General features: G+C 41.0%; 1 protein-coding gene across 2 annotated transcripts in view; it reads right to left on the bottom strand.

The window, feature by feature from the left end:
• ADGRE1 (adhesion G protein-coupled receptor E1) overlaps window positions 1-17,410 on the bottom strand; it is a 94,955-nt gene that overhangs the window by 9,428 nt on the left and 68,117 nt on the right. For both annotated transcript variants that reach the window (XM_018050945.1, XM_018050946.1), the window contains 6 exons: window positions 13,700-13,877; window positions 12,501-12,620; window positions 8,393-8,592; window positions 7,562-7,732; window positions 4,749-4,943; window positions 696-931 (listed from right to left, as the gene is read on the bottom strand). In XM_018050945.1, coding sequence (XP_017906434.1) covers window positions 696-931; window positions 4,749-4,943; window positions 7,562-7,732; window positions 8,393-8,592; window positions 12,501-12,620; window positions 13,700-13,877 — 1,100 coding nt within the window. The remainder of the gene's footprint in view (window positions 1-695; window positions 932-4,748; window positions 4,944-7,561; window positions 7,733-8,392; window positions 8,593-12,500; window positions 12,621-13,699; window positions 13,878-17,410) is intronic.

Genomic DNA, 17,410 nt, shown 5'->3' with positions numbered 1-17,410 from the left:
TTGGTGCTCTGTGACAACCTAGAGAGACTGGGGTGGTAGAGGGGAGGGAAGCTCACAAGGGAGGGGACATATACATAATTATGATTGATTCACATTGTTGTATGGCAGAAACCAACACACCATTGTAAAGCAATTTTCCTCCAATTAAAAACTAAATGAAAAAAAAGAGACCATGGCAAAAGAATAGTGGCAACAATAACAGGTATAATGCTTTACACTGTGCCAGGCACTATCTAAATATTTTGCAGATGCTAACTCATTTAACACTGACAATTACACGATAATATAGGCATTGTCATCAGCTTGCATATAATAGATGAGGAAATGAGAGCATACAGAGTTTAAGTAACTTACCCAAGGCAGCATAGCTAGACAGTGGTGTAGCCAGGATCCAGACCCAAGCAAGTTGGCTCTAGAGTCCAGAAACTGAAAACTTTGCGGTCAAGTTTACTGTTTACATTGCCACTACCCACTGATACTATAGTGCAAACAATGGCTTCCGGATTTGTGCGATGCACAACCTGTGCTATTGCCCATGGCAGCCCTGAGACCTACAGCCCATAAAGTAAGAGCTCAATAAATGGTAGCCATGACTACTGCTCCTGTTATTGCTCTTTTGTGTGTTCATTTAATTATCACCATGGAATAGTTAATAATAGCAATAATTTTCAGGGAAAGAGAAGAATGTCACTTACCGATTATACATCCCATAACCATGCGGTTGTAAGCCAGCAGAGACAGCCACCACCAGCCCTGGGAGCCCATAGCCAAAGGCGCAGAGATACAGCATCTTGACGTTTCGAGAACTGAAGTAATTCACCACTTTCAGGTTCCTGACCATAAGGAAGAGCACCACAGCCTCCACCAGCATCCAGAAGAAGCACGCAAGGAAGAGGTAGTGCAGAAAGCCTGCGATGAGGGCGCAGCCCATCTGCAGAGGAGAATCAGGCACCTTCAGTCTCCCTTACTCCAGGGAGTATGTTCAGAGGAAGAGGGCAGAGAAGTGGCTCCTCTGTCACTGTTGTTCTTGCTTAGAGTGTGCATTATTTATTTAGAATGTGTATCTATACATTCCATATGGCCTCCCAAGTGGCTCAGTGATAAAGAATCTGCAGACACGTGGGTTCGATCCCTGGGTTGGGAAGATCCCCTGGAGGAGGGTATGGCAACACAATCCTGTATTCTTGCCTTGAGAATCCCATGGACAGAGGAACCTGGTGGGCTACAGTCCATGGGGTTACAAAAAGTCAGACATGACTGAGCATGCACACCACACACCACACACACACACACAAACACACATACACATTCCATGACAGAATTCCGTCCGTCTCAAAAGGCAAAAGCAGCTGTAGTTAGTTTTCATGGGCTGGGTAATTTCATAGGCTAACAAGTAGGAAGATTATTTCAACTATATATTTGGGGGAAGGAGCAGGGATTTCCAGGAATTGGGCCACTGCCCACTTTTTGGTCTTTGATGGTGGGCCTGGGTGCCCATGGGTGGTCATTTAGCATCCTAATGTATTACAGTAGTGTATAATGAGGCTCAAGGTCTACTGCAAGTTGAATCTTCCGCCATCTTGGACCTAGTTGGCTCTAATCAGTTTATATTGTATCCTCAACAGCTATGTCATTCTTTCAGGGTTGTGCCAAGCCTCCTTCCCTGATTCATGTTGATGTATGGCAGAAGCCAGCACAGAATCATAAAGCAATAATCTTCCGATAAAATTTAAAAAAAAAACATAAAGGGGCTACTTTGACTGGACTTCCCCAAATACAGCCTCTTCATTCAGTCCACAAATATTTATAGATATATTCTTCACTACAGGTAGTTCCATCCCTTTAGTAGGGACACCAATCATTCTGGTTTCCCTAGAAATGAGTTTTCTCAGGATGTACAACTTCCAGCGCTAAAACTGGGAGAGTTTGAGAGGAAAACAGATAGATGACCACCCTACTTTAGGAAATGTTTGAAGATACAGGGGGAGGGGGAAGGGAAGGGATCCACAAACTACAGCCATGAATGGGTTGCAGGTTTTGTCATGAACATTTCATTGACACGCATCCTTCCCCATTTATATATTCTCTATGGCTGCTTTCAGCGGGTAAAGAACCCGTGTGCCAGTGCCAGGAGATGGGTGGGGGGAGGTTCAGTCTCTCAGTCAGAGAGATCCCCTGGAGAAGGAAATGGCAACCCACTCCAGTATTCTTGCCCCATGGATAGAGGAGCCTGACAGGGTACAGTCCACAGGGTCACAAAGAGTCAGACACGACTGAATGACTAAACAAAAACATGGCTGTTTTCATGTTAAAATGGCAGAGTTTCCTGCATTGAACCTGGGCTGGTGACTCGATTCATATATGATATTATACATGATTCAATGACATTCTCCCAAATCATCCCACCCTCTCCCTCTACCACAGAGTCCAAAAGACCATTCTATACATCTGTGTCTCTTTTGCTGTCTAGCATACAGGGTTATCGTTACCATCTTTCTAAATTCCATATATATGTGTTAGTAAACTGTATTGGTGTTTTTCTTTCTGGCTTACTTCACTCTGTATAATCAGCTCCAGTTTCATCCACCTATTAGAACTGATTCAAATGTATTCTTTTTAATGGCTGAATAATACTCCATTGTGTATATGTACCACAGCTTTCTTATCCATTCATCTGCTGATGGACATCTAGGTTGCTTCCATGTCCTGGCTATTATAAACAGTGCTGCGATGAACATTGGGGTGCACGTGTCTCTTCCAATTCTGTCTCTTCCAATTTCCTTGTTGTGTACGCCCAGCAGCACTGGATGCTTGGGGCTGGTGCACTGGGACAACCCAGAGGGATGGTACAGGGAGGGGGCGGGGGGGGTCAGGATGGGGAACACATGTATATCTGTGGCGGATACATGTTGATGTATGGCAAAACCAATACAATATTTTAAAATAATCAAGTCCAATTAAAATAAATAAATTTATATAAAATAAAATAAAATGGCAGAGTTGAGTAGTTGCCAACGGAGACCACGGCATCTGAAAAATTAAAAATATTTTTATCTGCTTCTTTACAGGAAAATTTTGTTCACCCTTGGTCCCATGATGAGAGGTGGGGAGTGCTACTAGCCTTTGGTTCCCAAGGGGCCTAGGAAGTGAAACATCCCATAGTGAGAGGGTAGTTCTGCTTTAAGAATGATCATCGTACCTGAAATGTCAGTAGTGCTTCCTTTGGAAATACCCCAAAAACCTACTGTTTCAGACACGGTTATTGGAGCTTAATTGGCCAAAAGTTCTTGTTCTCATGGGGCACACAATCTTGTGGAAGAGGTAATACACGATAAGTAAAACAACAACAACAAAAAATCAGTATGGTTTCAAATATTAATAGGTGCTGGGAAAAGATGCGGAATACAGTGATTAAAAAGTAAAATTTCTCACCTATGGATGCAACTAGAGATGATCACACTAAGTGAAGTAAGTCAGAAAGAGAAAACAATTACCATATGACATCATTTATATGTGGAATCTAAACTATGATACAAACGAACACAGACATAGAGAACAGACTCATTGTTGCCAAGCTGCGGGGAGGGAGAGGGATGGACTGGGAGTCTGGGGTTGTTAGATGCAAACGATTAAATTTAGAATGGATAGACACAAGGTCCTACCGTACAGCACAGAGAACTATGCTGAACATCCTGTGATAAACCATAATGGAAAAGAATATTAAGAAAGAATGTGCATATGTATATAAATGAGTCACTTTGTTGTACAGCAGAGATTGCCACAACACTGTAAATCAACTATATTTCAGTTTTTAAACAAAGAATTTCTCAACTGTAGAAGGCAATGGCACCCCACTCCAGTACTCTTGCCTGGAAAATCCCATGGATGGAGGAGCCTGGTAGGCTATAGTCCATGGGGTCACGAAGAGTCAGACATGACTGAGCGACTTCACTTTCTCGTTTCACCTTCATGCACTGGAGAAGGAAATGGCAACCCACTCCAATGTTTTGCCTGGAGAATCCCAGGGACAGGGGAGCCTGGTGGGCTGCCGTCTATGGGGTTGCACAGAGTCAGACGCAACTGAAGCGACTTAGCAGCAGCAGCAGCATTACTAATATTTATAACACTGCTACTGCTGTGCTGTGTACAGTTATGTCTGACTCTCTGTAACCCCAGAGGAGCCCACCAGGCTCCTCTGTCCATGGGATTCTCCAGGCAGGAATGGAATGGGTAACCATTTCTCCCTTCAGGGATCTTCCTGATCCAGGGATTGAACCCAGGTCTCCTGTGACTCCTGTACTGGCAGGGGGATTCTTTACCAACTGAGCCACCTGGGAAGTCCCTATTTGTAACACTATTTCCTCACTATTTTCTGCAATGGGTAAATGAGGGAGACAGTCTTGTGCACTGTAAGATGTTTAGCAGCATCCCCTCCCAAAGGCGACGACTAACAGCATCTCTATATATTGCCAAGTGTCCCCTGAGGGCACAGAATCAGCCCAGGTAAGAACCAAAGGCTTAAAGAGTAGGAATAGAGACCACCCCCATACATAACATGATCAGGAAAATCATTCAAAACTGAGACCTATCACAAGAAGGCATCAACTAGAAGCTGGTGGATGAGTATGGGAAGAGGGGAAAGCACGTGCAAAGATCCTGAGGTGGAAACTAGCTTTGAGGGAGTTAGGTGAGGATGAGCAGAAGCAGATGGGGAGATGGATGGGGACAAAGCCGGAGGGATACGAGACCTGGTTGTCTGTCTTGTCCGCACCAGTGAGAAACAGTATCTTGGCCAAGAAGAGGCATATGCAGAGGTGCAGGTGGATGTAGGTGTTCTGGTTTCGGAGGGTACGACACAGAAGGAAGGTGATGATGGCCACGGCAAGACACACCAGTGAGATGATCGTGCCCACATGACTAATGAGGTACAGGGTGAACTCCATCTGTCAGAAAAGAGATACACTGTTGGCCTCAGAGAATGACCAGTTATAACCCCCAGGCAGGAAAAAGAACTATCCAGACTCTTGGCTTGGGTATATAGAGCTTAGAAGCTTTTTCTCCCTCGGGCGCTCGGTGGTGTGAACTAGATATTGTTCATCATCACCCTTCGGCATCCATCAGCACCCATTCTCATCCCTCTCCTATGTCTTATTCCTATAGGGCAAGACATCTGCAAACTGCATTTCCCATAATCTCTTGGGGCTAAGGTCCTGAACATCATTTAGGTTCTCCAGTGAGATGCACACATGAAGGTTTTAAAAGGCAGGATGGAGGCAGATACCAGTTTTCTGCAGACAGGAGTGAGCTATGGCTGGACTCCACATTCCGACTATCCGATCTTTAATTTCATGGATGTGAGGTGAAATGCCAAAGGTAATTTATGACCTCTGGGTTTCAGCTGCAGAGGGGGTGATCTTGAAGCCAAATTCAAGTGGCAGAACCCCTTACTTCAAGTCCTCCATCCCTTCCAAGAATTCTGTGAGCATCTAAGCCCCTGTATTAAATACTTTCCTGCTTGACATACCTTGAGAGGTTCCTGTTACCTGCACTGAAACAAGACTGATAATAGGTGTTCCAAGATGCTCCAACTTCCAGGAGTGGAGGTGACAAGTTGAGTCCTTCCCTATGCCATTATTTGTAATTAATTTTATTGGGGTGCTTTCTGTGTGTTAAAGATATGCCAGGCACCAGCTTCTCTATGATGTTGTGATGTAGTGGTTAAGACTACAATTCTGCCAGTTTCTGGCTGTTTAAGCTTGGGCAAGATACTTAACTGCTCTGTGCCCATTTCCTCCTCTGTTAAAATGAGGATACTAACAGTAATGATCACGTGGAATAATTCCAAGAGGATTCAATGAAAATGCTTAAAGTACTTATACCAGTGCAGAAAACACGCATAAATGTTCATTTTTATCATCATTTTTCTCTTTTTCCCTAATTAAATGCTGATACTTTTAATTTTTTGTTTTTGTCTTTTGGCCACACCTTGTGGTATCTCAGTTCCTAGACCAGGGATGGAACCCAGGACATGGAAGTGAAAGTGGTGAGTCCTAATCACTGGACTGCCAGGGAACTCCTGAGTCATCATTTTTCTCTTGTTCTCATTTTTAAGATGAAAAAATTTGGCTCAGCTCAGAGAGGCTGAGTGATATGCCAATGGAAACACAGCTCTGAAGTGATTGAGATGGGACTTGAAACTAAGCTAGACTTGCTCTGGATCGAATTTTCTTAAGCCTTAAGCCTTACATTCCTCTAAGTAGCAATTTAGGACCTGCTTGGCAGAGAACTGAACTTGGGATCCTACTATAGACAAGGATACCCATCACAGCAGTAATGAGCATGTCTTCCCTATCTACCAAATCTAACTTCTCACCAAGTCTTATTTCATGTTCCACCTCCTCCCGGACCTAACCCCAGTTCTCAGTGACACAACTCTCAGTTTCTGTAACACAAATTCTTGCACCATTTACAGGCAGACCTCAGAGACAGTGCAGGTTCAATTCCAGACCACCGTAATAAAGCAAATATTGGCAATAAAATGAGTCACATGAATTTTTATCTCCCAGTGCATATAAAAGTTATGTTTACATGCCACCATACTCACCATACACATTTAAAGTGTATAGTAGCATATGTCTGGAAAATGTAGATGCCTTTATTAAAAAATACTTTATTGCTAAAAGATGCTACCATCGTCTGAGCCTTCAGTGAGTCATAATCTTTTTGCTGGTGGAAGGTTTGAGATATTGCGAGAATGACCAAAATGTGACACAAAGACATGAAGTGAGCAAATGCTGTTGGGAAAGCAGTGCTAACAGACTTGCTCAATGCACACAGGGTTGCCACAAACCTTCAATTTGTTTTCTCTTTTTTTTGAAAAAAAAAAAAAAAGTGATATCTACAAAGTGCAATAAAATGAAGTATGCCTATAGACGATTTTGTAGAAAAAGACCTCTGGACTGAGACCATCCTGGGTTTGAATCCCATCTCTACTAATTACTGGCTTCATGACTAAACAGACTATTGAAGTCCAGCCTCCTGTCCTGAAAAGTGCATCTAAAAACAGCTAAAGAGTCAGGCATATAGTGTGTGTTAAGGCGCTTCAGTAGTGTCTGACACTTTTCGACCCCATGGACTATATCCTGCCAGGCTCCTCTGTCCATGGGATTCTCCAGGCAAGAATACTGGAATGAGTTGCCATATCCTTCTCCAGGGGATCTTCCCGATCCAGGGGTCAAACCCACATCACTTTATATCTCCTGCATTGGCAGGTGGGTTCTTTACCACTAGTGTCACCTGGGAAGCCCAGGTGCTCTGTAAGTGGGGTTTCTAGTTATTATTGTGCCTGCACCTGTTTAGGGTCAGTTCTCATTTCATATATAAGTGTCATAGCTTCTCAACCAGACCACGAATTCTCTAAGGGCAGAGATATGGCACACACCCCTTCTGTCCCCATGACTCCCTCCCACAATGCCCAATTCCATGAGAGGCACACGATGAATGTTAATCAGTATTTTCCCATTGGATTTGAGGACCCAGACTACAGAGCATCATTACTGACCGTGACCTCCCCAGAAGCCATGATGACGGCCAAGTTCACCATTCGATTACAGCCACAGACAGTATGCGTCTTGGAAGCTTCAAGGAGCACACAGCCTGATGGTGTCCATCTGCCTCCCTCCACATCCGGTCTCCAGGAAACGCAGATAGCACTCTCAAAATCCTGCTTTGGCTGAAAATTCAGAGCCTTTAGTTGCCTGAGAATCCATCTTGAATGGATTCAACCTGACCAGCCTCAAGAAGATGTGGGCACGTTCTCTACGGAATGGAGAAAAATGCTGATATTTCAACGTGCAGTGATAAAAAGAAATGTCTCGGGTGCCAGACCTGTATCCATTATTAACTTGGTTATAATTAATATAAATAAAGTTCATGTAAATGTTCCTGCATCAGTGTTACTTAATCTAACCTCAACCTTTCCCATTGATGAATGGAAAAATGCCACATTGAAATAGAAGAGCTCATTTTTCTAGCAGTGGATTTTGGGAAGTGGTTGAGTTATCAGAAACTGTGGACACTTGCTGCTTAATGTTGTCACTAAGCCATGTCTGACTCTTTGCGAATCCATGGACTGTAGCCCACCAGGCTCCCCTGTCCATGGGATTTTTCCAGGAAAGAATACTGGAGTGGGTTGACATTTCCTTCTCCAGGGGAATGTTCCAACCCAGGGATCAAACCCACATCTCCTGCATTAGCAGGTAGATTCTTCATCACTGAGCCACCAGAGAAGCTCTGCTTAATGGGTCCCTGTCAAAAAATGAGAGTTTAGCCAGTAGAGGATGTGGAGTTCCCAGTAGATAGCTGGGGGCCCAGTGAAAACCTTGTCACCAACCTTGATGTTCTCCAGAGTGTAGATGACTGGTTTAGAGAACCCGTCTTTCTTCCCTCCTGTTATGATGCCCCCAACAACGCGAGAATTCATCTTCAGCTTCTTCTTGGAGTTGGCCCAGGGGATCTGAAGATCTTGGAAGAAGCGCTCATCCAAAATAGACTCCATGGCCGCAAAGGAAACGAAAGCCACCCCGTTGATCCCTGAAATTTCCCCCAAATTAAAAAAAAGCCAATCATTTGCTTAGTAGCTATTACAGATGACCCAACTCATCCACACATGCACACATACTTTAGTATCTCACGTATTTCTGCACCTTCACTGGCCTCCTCTGAGGACTGAAACACCAGTGGACTTCCAGATAGTTAACTCTCATCAGAAACTTTAAAAAAAATCTGAGACTTCCCTGGTGGTCCAATGGTTAAGAATCTACCTCGCAATGTAGGGGACTCAGGTTTGATCCCTGGTCAAGGAACTAAGATCCCACAAGGCGCAGGGCAATTGAGTCCAAGCACCAGAAGTAGAGAGACCATGTGCCACAACAGAGCCTCAACACAGCCAAATAAATAAATTTACTTGAAAAAAAATCCTGAGGTGGTATTACCTAAAAAAAAAAAAAAAAACCTTGGCTACATTTAAAAATTAATTTGAATTTATGTTGTTTTTAAGGGATGATTCAACTCAGCAGTGGGAAATAAGTTTCCCTTCTCATATTTATGGTTATTGTTGTTCAGTCTCTTTGGTGAGCTTCCCCTTTCAATGTTGGTGGTCTGTGTCCTAGCCTGTTCCTGGGCCATCCAGACAGCATATAGGTCATGGGAGTGATGAACAATGACCTACAAGCCAATCTGGCTATCATTGCTTTTTTTTTAATTAACAAAATGTTTTAGGCTGTGCTGGTCTTTGTGGCTGCAAGCAGGCTTTATCTAGCTGCAGGGAGTAGGGATACTCTCCACTTGCAAGGCAAGGGCTTCTCATTGTGGTGGCTTCTCTTGTAGAGCATGGGCTCTAGGGCATGCAGGCTGCAGGAGCCCCAGTGAATGGGCTCAGTAGTGGTGGCACACAGGCTTCATTTCCCTGCGGCATGTACGATCTTCTCTGACCTAGGATCAAACCCACGTCTCCTGCATTGGTAGGTGGATTCTTAACCAATGGACCTTAAGGGTAGTCCCCATTGCCTGTTTTTTTGTGTGTGTGTGAATAAAAATTTCACTGCAACACAGTCTCACCCATTAATTTACATATGGCCTAGGAATGCTTTTGCGCACCCTGAGGACACAGTTGCAAGAGTTGCAACAGATCCTATCGCGCTCAATGCCTTGAACATTTACTAACCACGGTTTACAGGAAGCATTTGCTAATTCCTGATACAGATTAGCACTGTATGTTAGAAATTTAGTATGAGTCACATGTGTAATTTGAAATTTTCCAGTAACCACATTTCAGAACAGTAAAAAAAAAAAAAAGGTGGGGGGATTATTTAAGTTATATATTAACTCACTACCTGCAAAATATTTTCATTTCAACATGTAGTCATTCTAAAAATTATTGATAAGATATTTTAATTCCTTCATCTCTGGCACCAAGACATTGAAATCCAGCATGTATATTACACTCAGAGTCTAACCACACTTAAAGCTCTCAATAACAAAATGTGACCAATGGCTGCTGACTAGACAGGAAACATCTTGTCACTCCCATATTGTAAGATTATTTTTAAATTAATTTTTTGTTGAGATATAGTTGATGTACAATGTTGTGTTAGTTTCTGCTGTGTACCAATGTAAATCAGCCATTGTCGTTCAGTCTCTAAGCCGTGTCTGACTCTTTGCCACCCCATGGACTGTAGCACACCAAGCTTCCCTATCCCTCACTATCTCCTGGAGTTTGCTCAAACTCATGTCCATTGAGTCGGTGATGCCATCCTACCATCTCATCCTTTGTCACCCCCTTCTCCTCCTACTCTCAGTCTTTCCCAGCATCAGGGTCTTTTGCATAGACCTGCCATACATATACAAATATCCACACTCTTCCAGACTCTACTCCCAGAGATTATTTAATGTCTGACTTCCCTAGAAGGTGGTAAACTCCCTGAGGGAATGGGCTATTTCTGCCTCTATCACTATTTTATTTTCAATAAATACTTGCGACCCCGTGGACTGTAGTCCACCAGGCTCCTCTGTCCATGGGTCTCTCCAGGCAAGAATACTGGAGTGGGTTGCCATTTCCTTCTCCAGGGGATCTTCCCAACCCAGGGATCGAACCCAGGTCCCCCATATTAGGGGCAGACGCTTTAACCTCTGAGCCACGAGGGAATATAAATATTTGCTCAAAATAATAAGTTAAAAAATAAAGGCACCCCAATGTTCATTGCAGCAATATTTATAATAGTCAAAGCATGGAAGCAATCTTTTTTTGTTGTTTGGGTTTTCTTTTTTTTTAACTTTTTTAAAAAATTATTTGTTTTAATTGGAGGCTAATTACTTTACAATATTGTAGTGGTTTTGCCATACATTGACATGAATCAACCATGGGTTTACATGTGCTCCCCATTCTGAACCCCCCTCCCACCTCCCTCCCCATCCCATCCCTCTGGGTCATCCCAGTGCACCAGCCCTGAGCACCCTGTCTCATGCATCGAACCTGGACTGGTGATCTGTTTCACCTATGATAATATACATGTTTCAATGTTATTCTCTCAGATCATCCCACCCTTGCCTTCTCCCACAGAGTCCAAAAGACTGTTCTATACATCTGTGTCTCTTTTGCTGTCTTGCATATAGGGTTATTGTTAACATCTTTCTAAATTCCATATATATGTGTTAGCATACTGTATTGGTGTTTTTCTTTCTTGCTTACTTCACTCTGTATAATAGGCTCCAGATTCATCCACCTCATTAGAACTGATTCAAATGTATTCTTTTTAACTGCTGAGTAATATTCCATTGTGTATATGTACCACAGCTTTCTTATCCATTCGTCTGCTGATGGATATCTAGGTTGCTTCCATGTCCTGGCTATTATAAACAGTGCTATGATGAACACTGGGGTACATGTGTCTCTTTCAATTCTGGTTTCTTCAGTGTGTGGCATAGAAGTAATCTAAATATCCATGGACAGATGAATGGATAAAGAAGATATAGTACATATAAACAATGGAATACTACTCGGCCATAAAAAAGAATGAAATAATGCCATTTGTATTAACATGGATGGAGCTGGAGATTATCATACAAAGTAAGTCAGACAGAGGAAATAAACCATAGGATGTCACTTATATGCAGAATTAAAAAAAACTGATCCAAATGAATTTATTTACAAAACTGAAACAGACTTGCAGACGTAGAGAATGAATTTATGGTAACTGCATGGATCGGGATGGGGAGAGTCTGGGGAAAGGATACAAAGGGGGAGTTTTGGATTGATAGGAACACACTGCTCTATTTGAAACAGATAACCAACAAAATATTGTTTTTGTTGTGCTCAGTCAAGTCTGACCTGACTCTGCTATCCCGTGGAGCCCTGCCAGGCTCCTCTGTCCATGGGATTTCCCAGGCAAGAATACTGGAGTGGGCCACCACTTTCTCTTCCAGAGGATCTTCCTGGCCCAGGGATTGAACCCGCATCTCTTGCATCTCCTGCGCTAACAGGCAGAGTCTACCACTAGTGCCACCTGGGAAGCCCAACCAATAAGGGCTTACTATAAAAATTTTGTTTAATTTTAAAAAGGTCTAAAAAGCAGTCAATCCGTGGGGAGGGTGGGAGGGAGGCTCAGGAGGGAGGGGACATATGAATACATATTGCTGATTCTGGAGAAGAAAATGGCAATCCACTCCAGTATTCTTGCCTGGGAAATCCCACGGACAAAGGAATCTGGTGGGCTATACAGTACATGATGTCGCCAAGGCTCGGACATGACTAAGCGACTGAGCACGCATATAGCTGATTCACTTTGTTGTACAGCAGAAATGAACACAACGTTGTAAAGCAAGTACACTCCATTTAAAAAACATTAAAAATTAAAATTTTCTAAAAAGCAATCAATCCATTAGTATTTGTTGCTTGAATGCACCATAACCCTCCTCTTTGTTTCTCAGGAATGGGTTTGTACCTGTGGATTCCGATTCTTTGATTGTGGAACACCAAATCTTCATTTCATCCCCTTTTGCTTTCAACTTAAATGTCTCATTCTCCTTAGTGCATTCTTTGTCGATCACTTTGCTCTCAATATCTAAAAGGGAGAAAGGGAGAAGTGGCAGGAGCTCACCCAGGAAGTAGGATCTGAATTTGGTTTCTGGCCAAGAAAGGAATGCATCTCTAGTTGTAAGCGAGGGAAAGAACAGAAAGAATGTTGGGTCATGGGAAAGACCTTGAGGCCCTTGATTGGCAGGCAGATGGAGGCACCAAACAAATTTGAAACCCAGTTGGAACTCTAGGAGTAAGGGTTCACATCTCAGGAGACGCTTCAGGGAAAAATGACCTTGAAGTGAACGAGGATGGAAGATAACAGAGTCATGAGCCTCTGACTATGTCAAATTTAGACTGGTTTTCCAAAACCAAAGGAAATCGGGAGGGTCTGGAGCAAGCCCAGCAGGGTGGAAAAGGGCTCAGGTTCTGCAGTCACAAACTAAGGGCCCGGCTCTACCACCCACCTGCTGTGTAAACTTGACCAGTGACTTAACCTCTCTGAGCCTCAGGTTTCTTACCTGTAACATGGCAATAATTACAGGACTTTTCATGAAAACAAGATAGGTAATGGAACCAGAGGTGTCCTTTAAAAATATAAGCTAGATGACACTGTGTTTATTCTCAAACTTTTCAATCCCACTCCCTCCCATTATCTCAAGTAAAACTGTGACTCCCTACTATGTGTTCAGTCACCTCCAACTCTTTGGGACCTCTTGGACTGTAGCCTGCGAGGCTCCTCCAACCATGGGATTTCCCAGGCAAGAATACTGGAGTGGATTGCCATTTCCTCCTCCAGGGGTTCTTCCTGACCTGGGGATCGAACCCAGGTGTCCCACATATCCTGCATTGCAAGCAGATTCTTTACCACCAAGATATCAGGGAAGCCTGCATTTGTCTACAAAATCTGCCTCTCTCTTTTCTGATCCCTTCTCTGACAGATTTTACTGTGTTCCACTCTTCTTTAGGGCTTCCCAAGTGGTTCAGTGGTAAAGAATCCACCTGCCAAAGCAGGAGACACAAGTTGGATGTGGTGTATGAGAAAGCCATGGGGAATCACAATGTCAAAGTCACCCACCTAAGTCAGCCCCCGGATGTGACCTTGACACCAAAGATATATCCTACCTAAATGTTTCGTCTGAATAGTCTGACTGACATTCGCTGAGGGTTTCAGAAAAGCTGCCAACGTGGTGCTTTGCACGCTCTCCAGCAAGACTGTGGCCAGCGTAGAGGTCTCTTCTTTGGTGAAGTTGGACCACTTGGATGTGTTTTCAATCACAGAGGCAAATTTCTTAGCTGTATTCTGCAAGGAAAGGTATGTGTTTGCTCTTTCTCTCATCAGTGAAACAGCAGTTGTCCCCCGTCTCTCACCATGAGAATGGGTTGACAGTCTGGGATGATGAAGAATTTAAAAGGCCATTCACTAGGGACTTCCCTGGTGGCCAGTGGTTAAGACTCCTCCATACAGTGCAGGTGGCATGGGTTCCATCCCTGGTTGGGAAGCTAAGATTCCACATGTCCCACATCCCACACATCCCTGGTTGAGGAGTTAAGACCCTACACATCATCCTACATTTTTTATTTTTTGGCCAAAAAAACAAAAACAAAAACAACAACAACAACAAAAAAAAAAAACAAACCAAAACATAAGCAATATTGTAACAGACTCAATAAAGACTTTTAAAAAAATCTTAAAAAAAAAAGAAAAGACATTTCCTCAGCCTCTTTTTCCTGATTCAGGAAGCCCTACTGGGGATGCAACTTGGCGTGCAGTAAGTCAGCACTTGTTGCCTTATAAATTACATGTACCCTTTTGACTCAGCAATTTCCCTTCCGGGAATTCCCTCCTTCAAGAAATACTTTAAAATTGTGCAAGGATCTTGTGTAATGATGTTCATCTTAGCATGGTTTTTGATAGCAAAAATCTGGAAAGCCTGAATGTCCAAGCAATTGGTTAAATAAAACATGCTAAAATCAAATCATGGTGATTTTGCAAAGCCCTGTCTGCCCAGCAGGTCCACTATCCTTTGGAGGTGCTAGGCTTGGGTAAACTGTAAGAGGGCCAACCTGGATCTGGGAATTGCGATCACAGCTAAGGGGACCAAGCTCTAAAATTCTATAAAGGAGTTCATGAGCTGGAATATTACCCTTAGGTACCTCAGTAACCCTATAAATCACCTAGTCTCCTCACCTCCTAGTGTTGGGGTACCCACTGCCAGCCTGCTTCCTTAGGCCAACTTACCTATGAACACCAGCACCCTCAACATGGCATTTTTGTACCGCTTGGGATTCCTCTGGCTTGGGGTGAGAAGTAATTGGGAAGAGCTGAGATACGAGCCCTAGGTGTTTGTTCAGTTTTTTAAAAATAAATAAAATAAAATAAAATCATGGGATAGTGTGAAAGTGTTAGTCACTGAGTCGTATCTGATTCTTTGTGACCGCATGGACTGTAGCCCACCAGGCGTCTCTGTCCATGGGATTCTCCAGGCAAGAATACTGGAGTGGGTAGCCATGCCTTTCTCCAGGGGATCTTCCATATACAGGGGAAGCTCCATATGCAGTTGCTAATAAAAGAATGATATAGCATACCCATATATATTAACAAGCAGAAAGGTTCATGAGCTATTTTTAAGTAAAGCAAAGTACAGAATCACATTTGTTGTTTTTTATCTGGTTTTGACATTTTCTCATTATATGAGATGTCACCACTGGGGAAATTTGGAAGTTTTCAAAGGATTCTGTCTATTTTTGCAACTTCCTGTGAGTCTACAATTATATTTCCTCTTAAAAATTTTTTATTTTATATTGGAGTATCATTGAGATCAGCCCTGGGATTTCTTTGGAGGGAACGATGCTGAAGCTGAAACTCCAGTACTTTCGCCATCTCATGTGAAGAGCTGACTCACTGGAAAAGACTCTGATGCTGGGAGGGATTGGGGGCAGGAGGAGAAGGGGATGACAGAGGATGAGATGGCTGGATGGCATCACTGACTCGATGGACGTGAGTTTGAGCGAACTCCGGGAGTTGGTGATGGACAGGGAGGCCTGGCATGCTGTGATTCATGGGGTCGCAAAGAGTCAGACATGACTGAGCGACTGAACTGAACTGAACTGATCATTGATGAATAATATTGTGTTAGTTTCAGATGTACAGTAAAGTGATTCAGTGATACATGTACAAGTATCTATTCTTCTTCTCCCATTTAGGTTATTAGAGAATATTGAGCAGAGTTTCCTGTGTTCTACAGGGAAAAGCCAGAAACTCTGGCTGTCTATTTTAAGCATAGCATTATGTACATGTCAATTCCAAAACCCCAATCTATATCTCTCCCCACCTATCCCCCCATAACCATAAGTTAGTTCTCTAAGTCTATAAATCTGTTACAGAACCATGTGTTATATTATCTCATTTTGCTTTTAAAACAGCAAGCATTTTAATTTAAACTTTCATATTTATGGTATTTATGTTTCTGGCACTAACTGAGATTTTAAAATAAATATAATTCATACTTATTGTGAACCAAGTATTGGTTATATAAATATTATTTAATTATATATGTTATATATTATTTTTATTTTATAAAATAATACATATTTATTATATATATTATTTATTTAATAATATATTATTTAATAAATGTTATATATCATATAAAATATATATGAATATTCATATATAAATATATTTATATATTATTTTAATATTATTAAATTTCTACTTAAATTAATTGTATTTAACTTATATTATATACAGTATATATTATATTATATATAGTATGAAGTGAAGTGAAGTGAAGTCGCTCAGTCGTGTCTGACTCTTTGCGACCCCATGGACTGTAGCCTACTAGGCTCCTCCGTCCGTGGGATTTTCTAGGCAAGAGTACTGGAGTGGATTGCCGTTTCCTTCTCCAGAAGATCTTCCCAACCCAGGAATTGAACCCAGGTCTCCTGCATTGCAGGCAGACACTTTACCATCTGAGCCATATATTGTATTATATCATAATTTATATATTATATTATATATTATTATATATTATATATTTAAATAGTATATAAATTGTATATAATATATAATTATATATATAAATAATATAGTTTTATATAGCATATGTAAATATTATATAATATATAATATATTATATATATCATAGATAATAGATAATATATAATAAAATATAATATATAACACACATATAATGTATATTTTATATTTATATTTTATATTTATTATATTTATATATTATATATTATTATATATTTTATATTTATATTCTATATATTATATATAATATATTTTATATATTATATTATATATAATATATTTTATATATTATATATATTATATATTTATATTTTATATATTTTATATATTGTATATCTTATATAAGATATATAAGATATATATACTATAAGATATATATTTATATATAGGATATCTTATATATCTTATATAATATAACATGATTTGAATATACATTATAATATAATGTTTAATGTATAATATTATACAATATATATATTATATTATATATGATATATAATACATAATATATATAATTTATATGTAGCATATATATTAAACTATGTATTATTATATGATATATTTTATACATAATCTTATGTATTACTTAATTTTATGATATATTATATATTATTTAATTATTGCATATATTATTTAAATATTATCTATTGTTTGAATAATATTATATATATTATTTAATTTTATGATAACTATGAAATTGAGGCTACTGTTAATACCACTTTGGATAGGAAAACATGAGTACATATCTTATAGGTAGCAGGACAAAGATTTGAACCTTGGGGATCTGACATCAG

The sequence above is a fragment of the Capra hircus genome, chromosome 7 (assembly GCF_001704415.2).
Source record: "Capra hircus breed San Clemente chromosome 7, ASM170441v1, whole genome shotgun sequence".
In the NCBI taxonomy this organism is placed as follows: Eukaryota; Metazoa; Chordata; class Mammalia; order Artiodactyla; family Bovidae; genus Capra; species Capra hircus.
The sequence above is the reverse complement of the archived record's forward strand: the minus strand, read 5'-3'. Positions and strand labels throughout refer to the sequence as shown.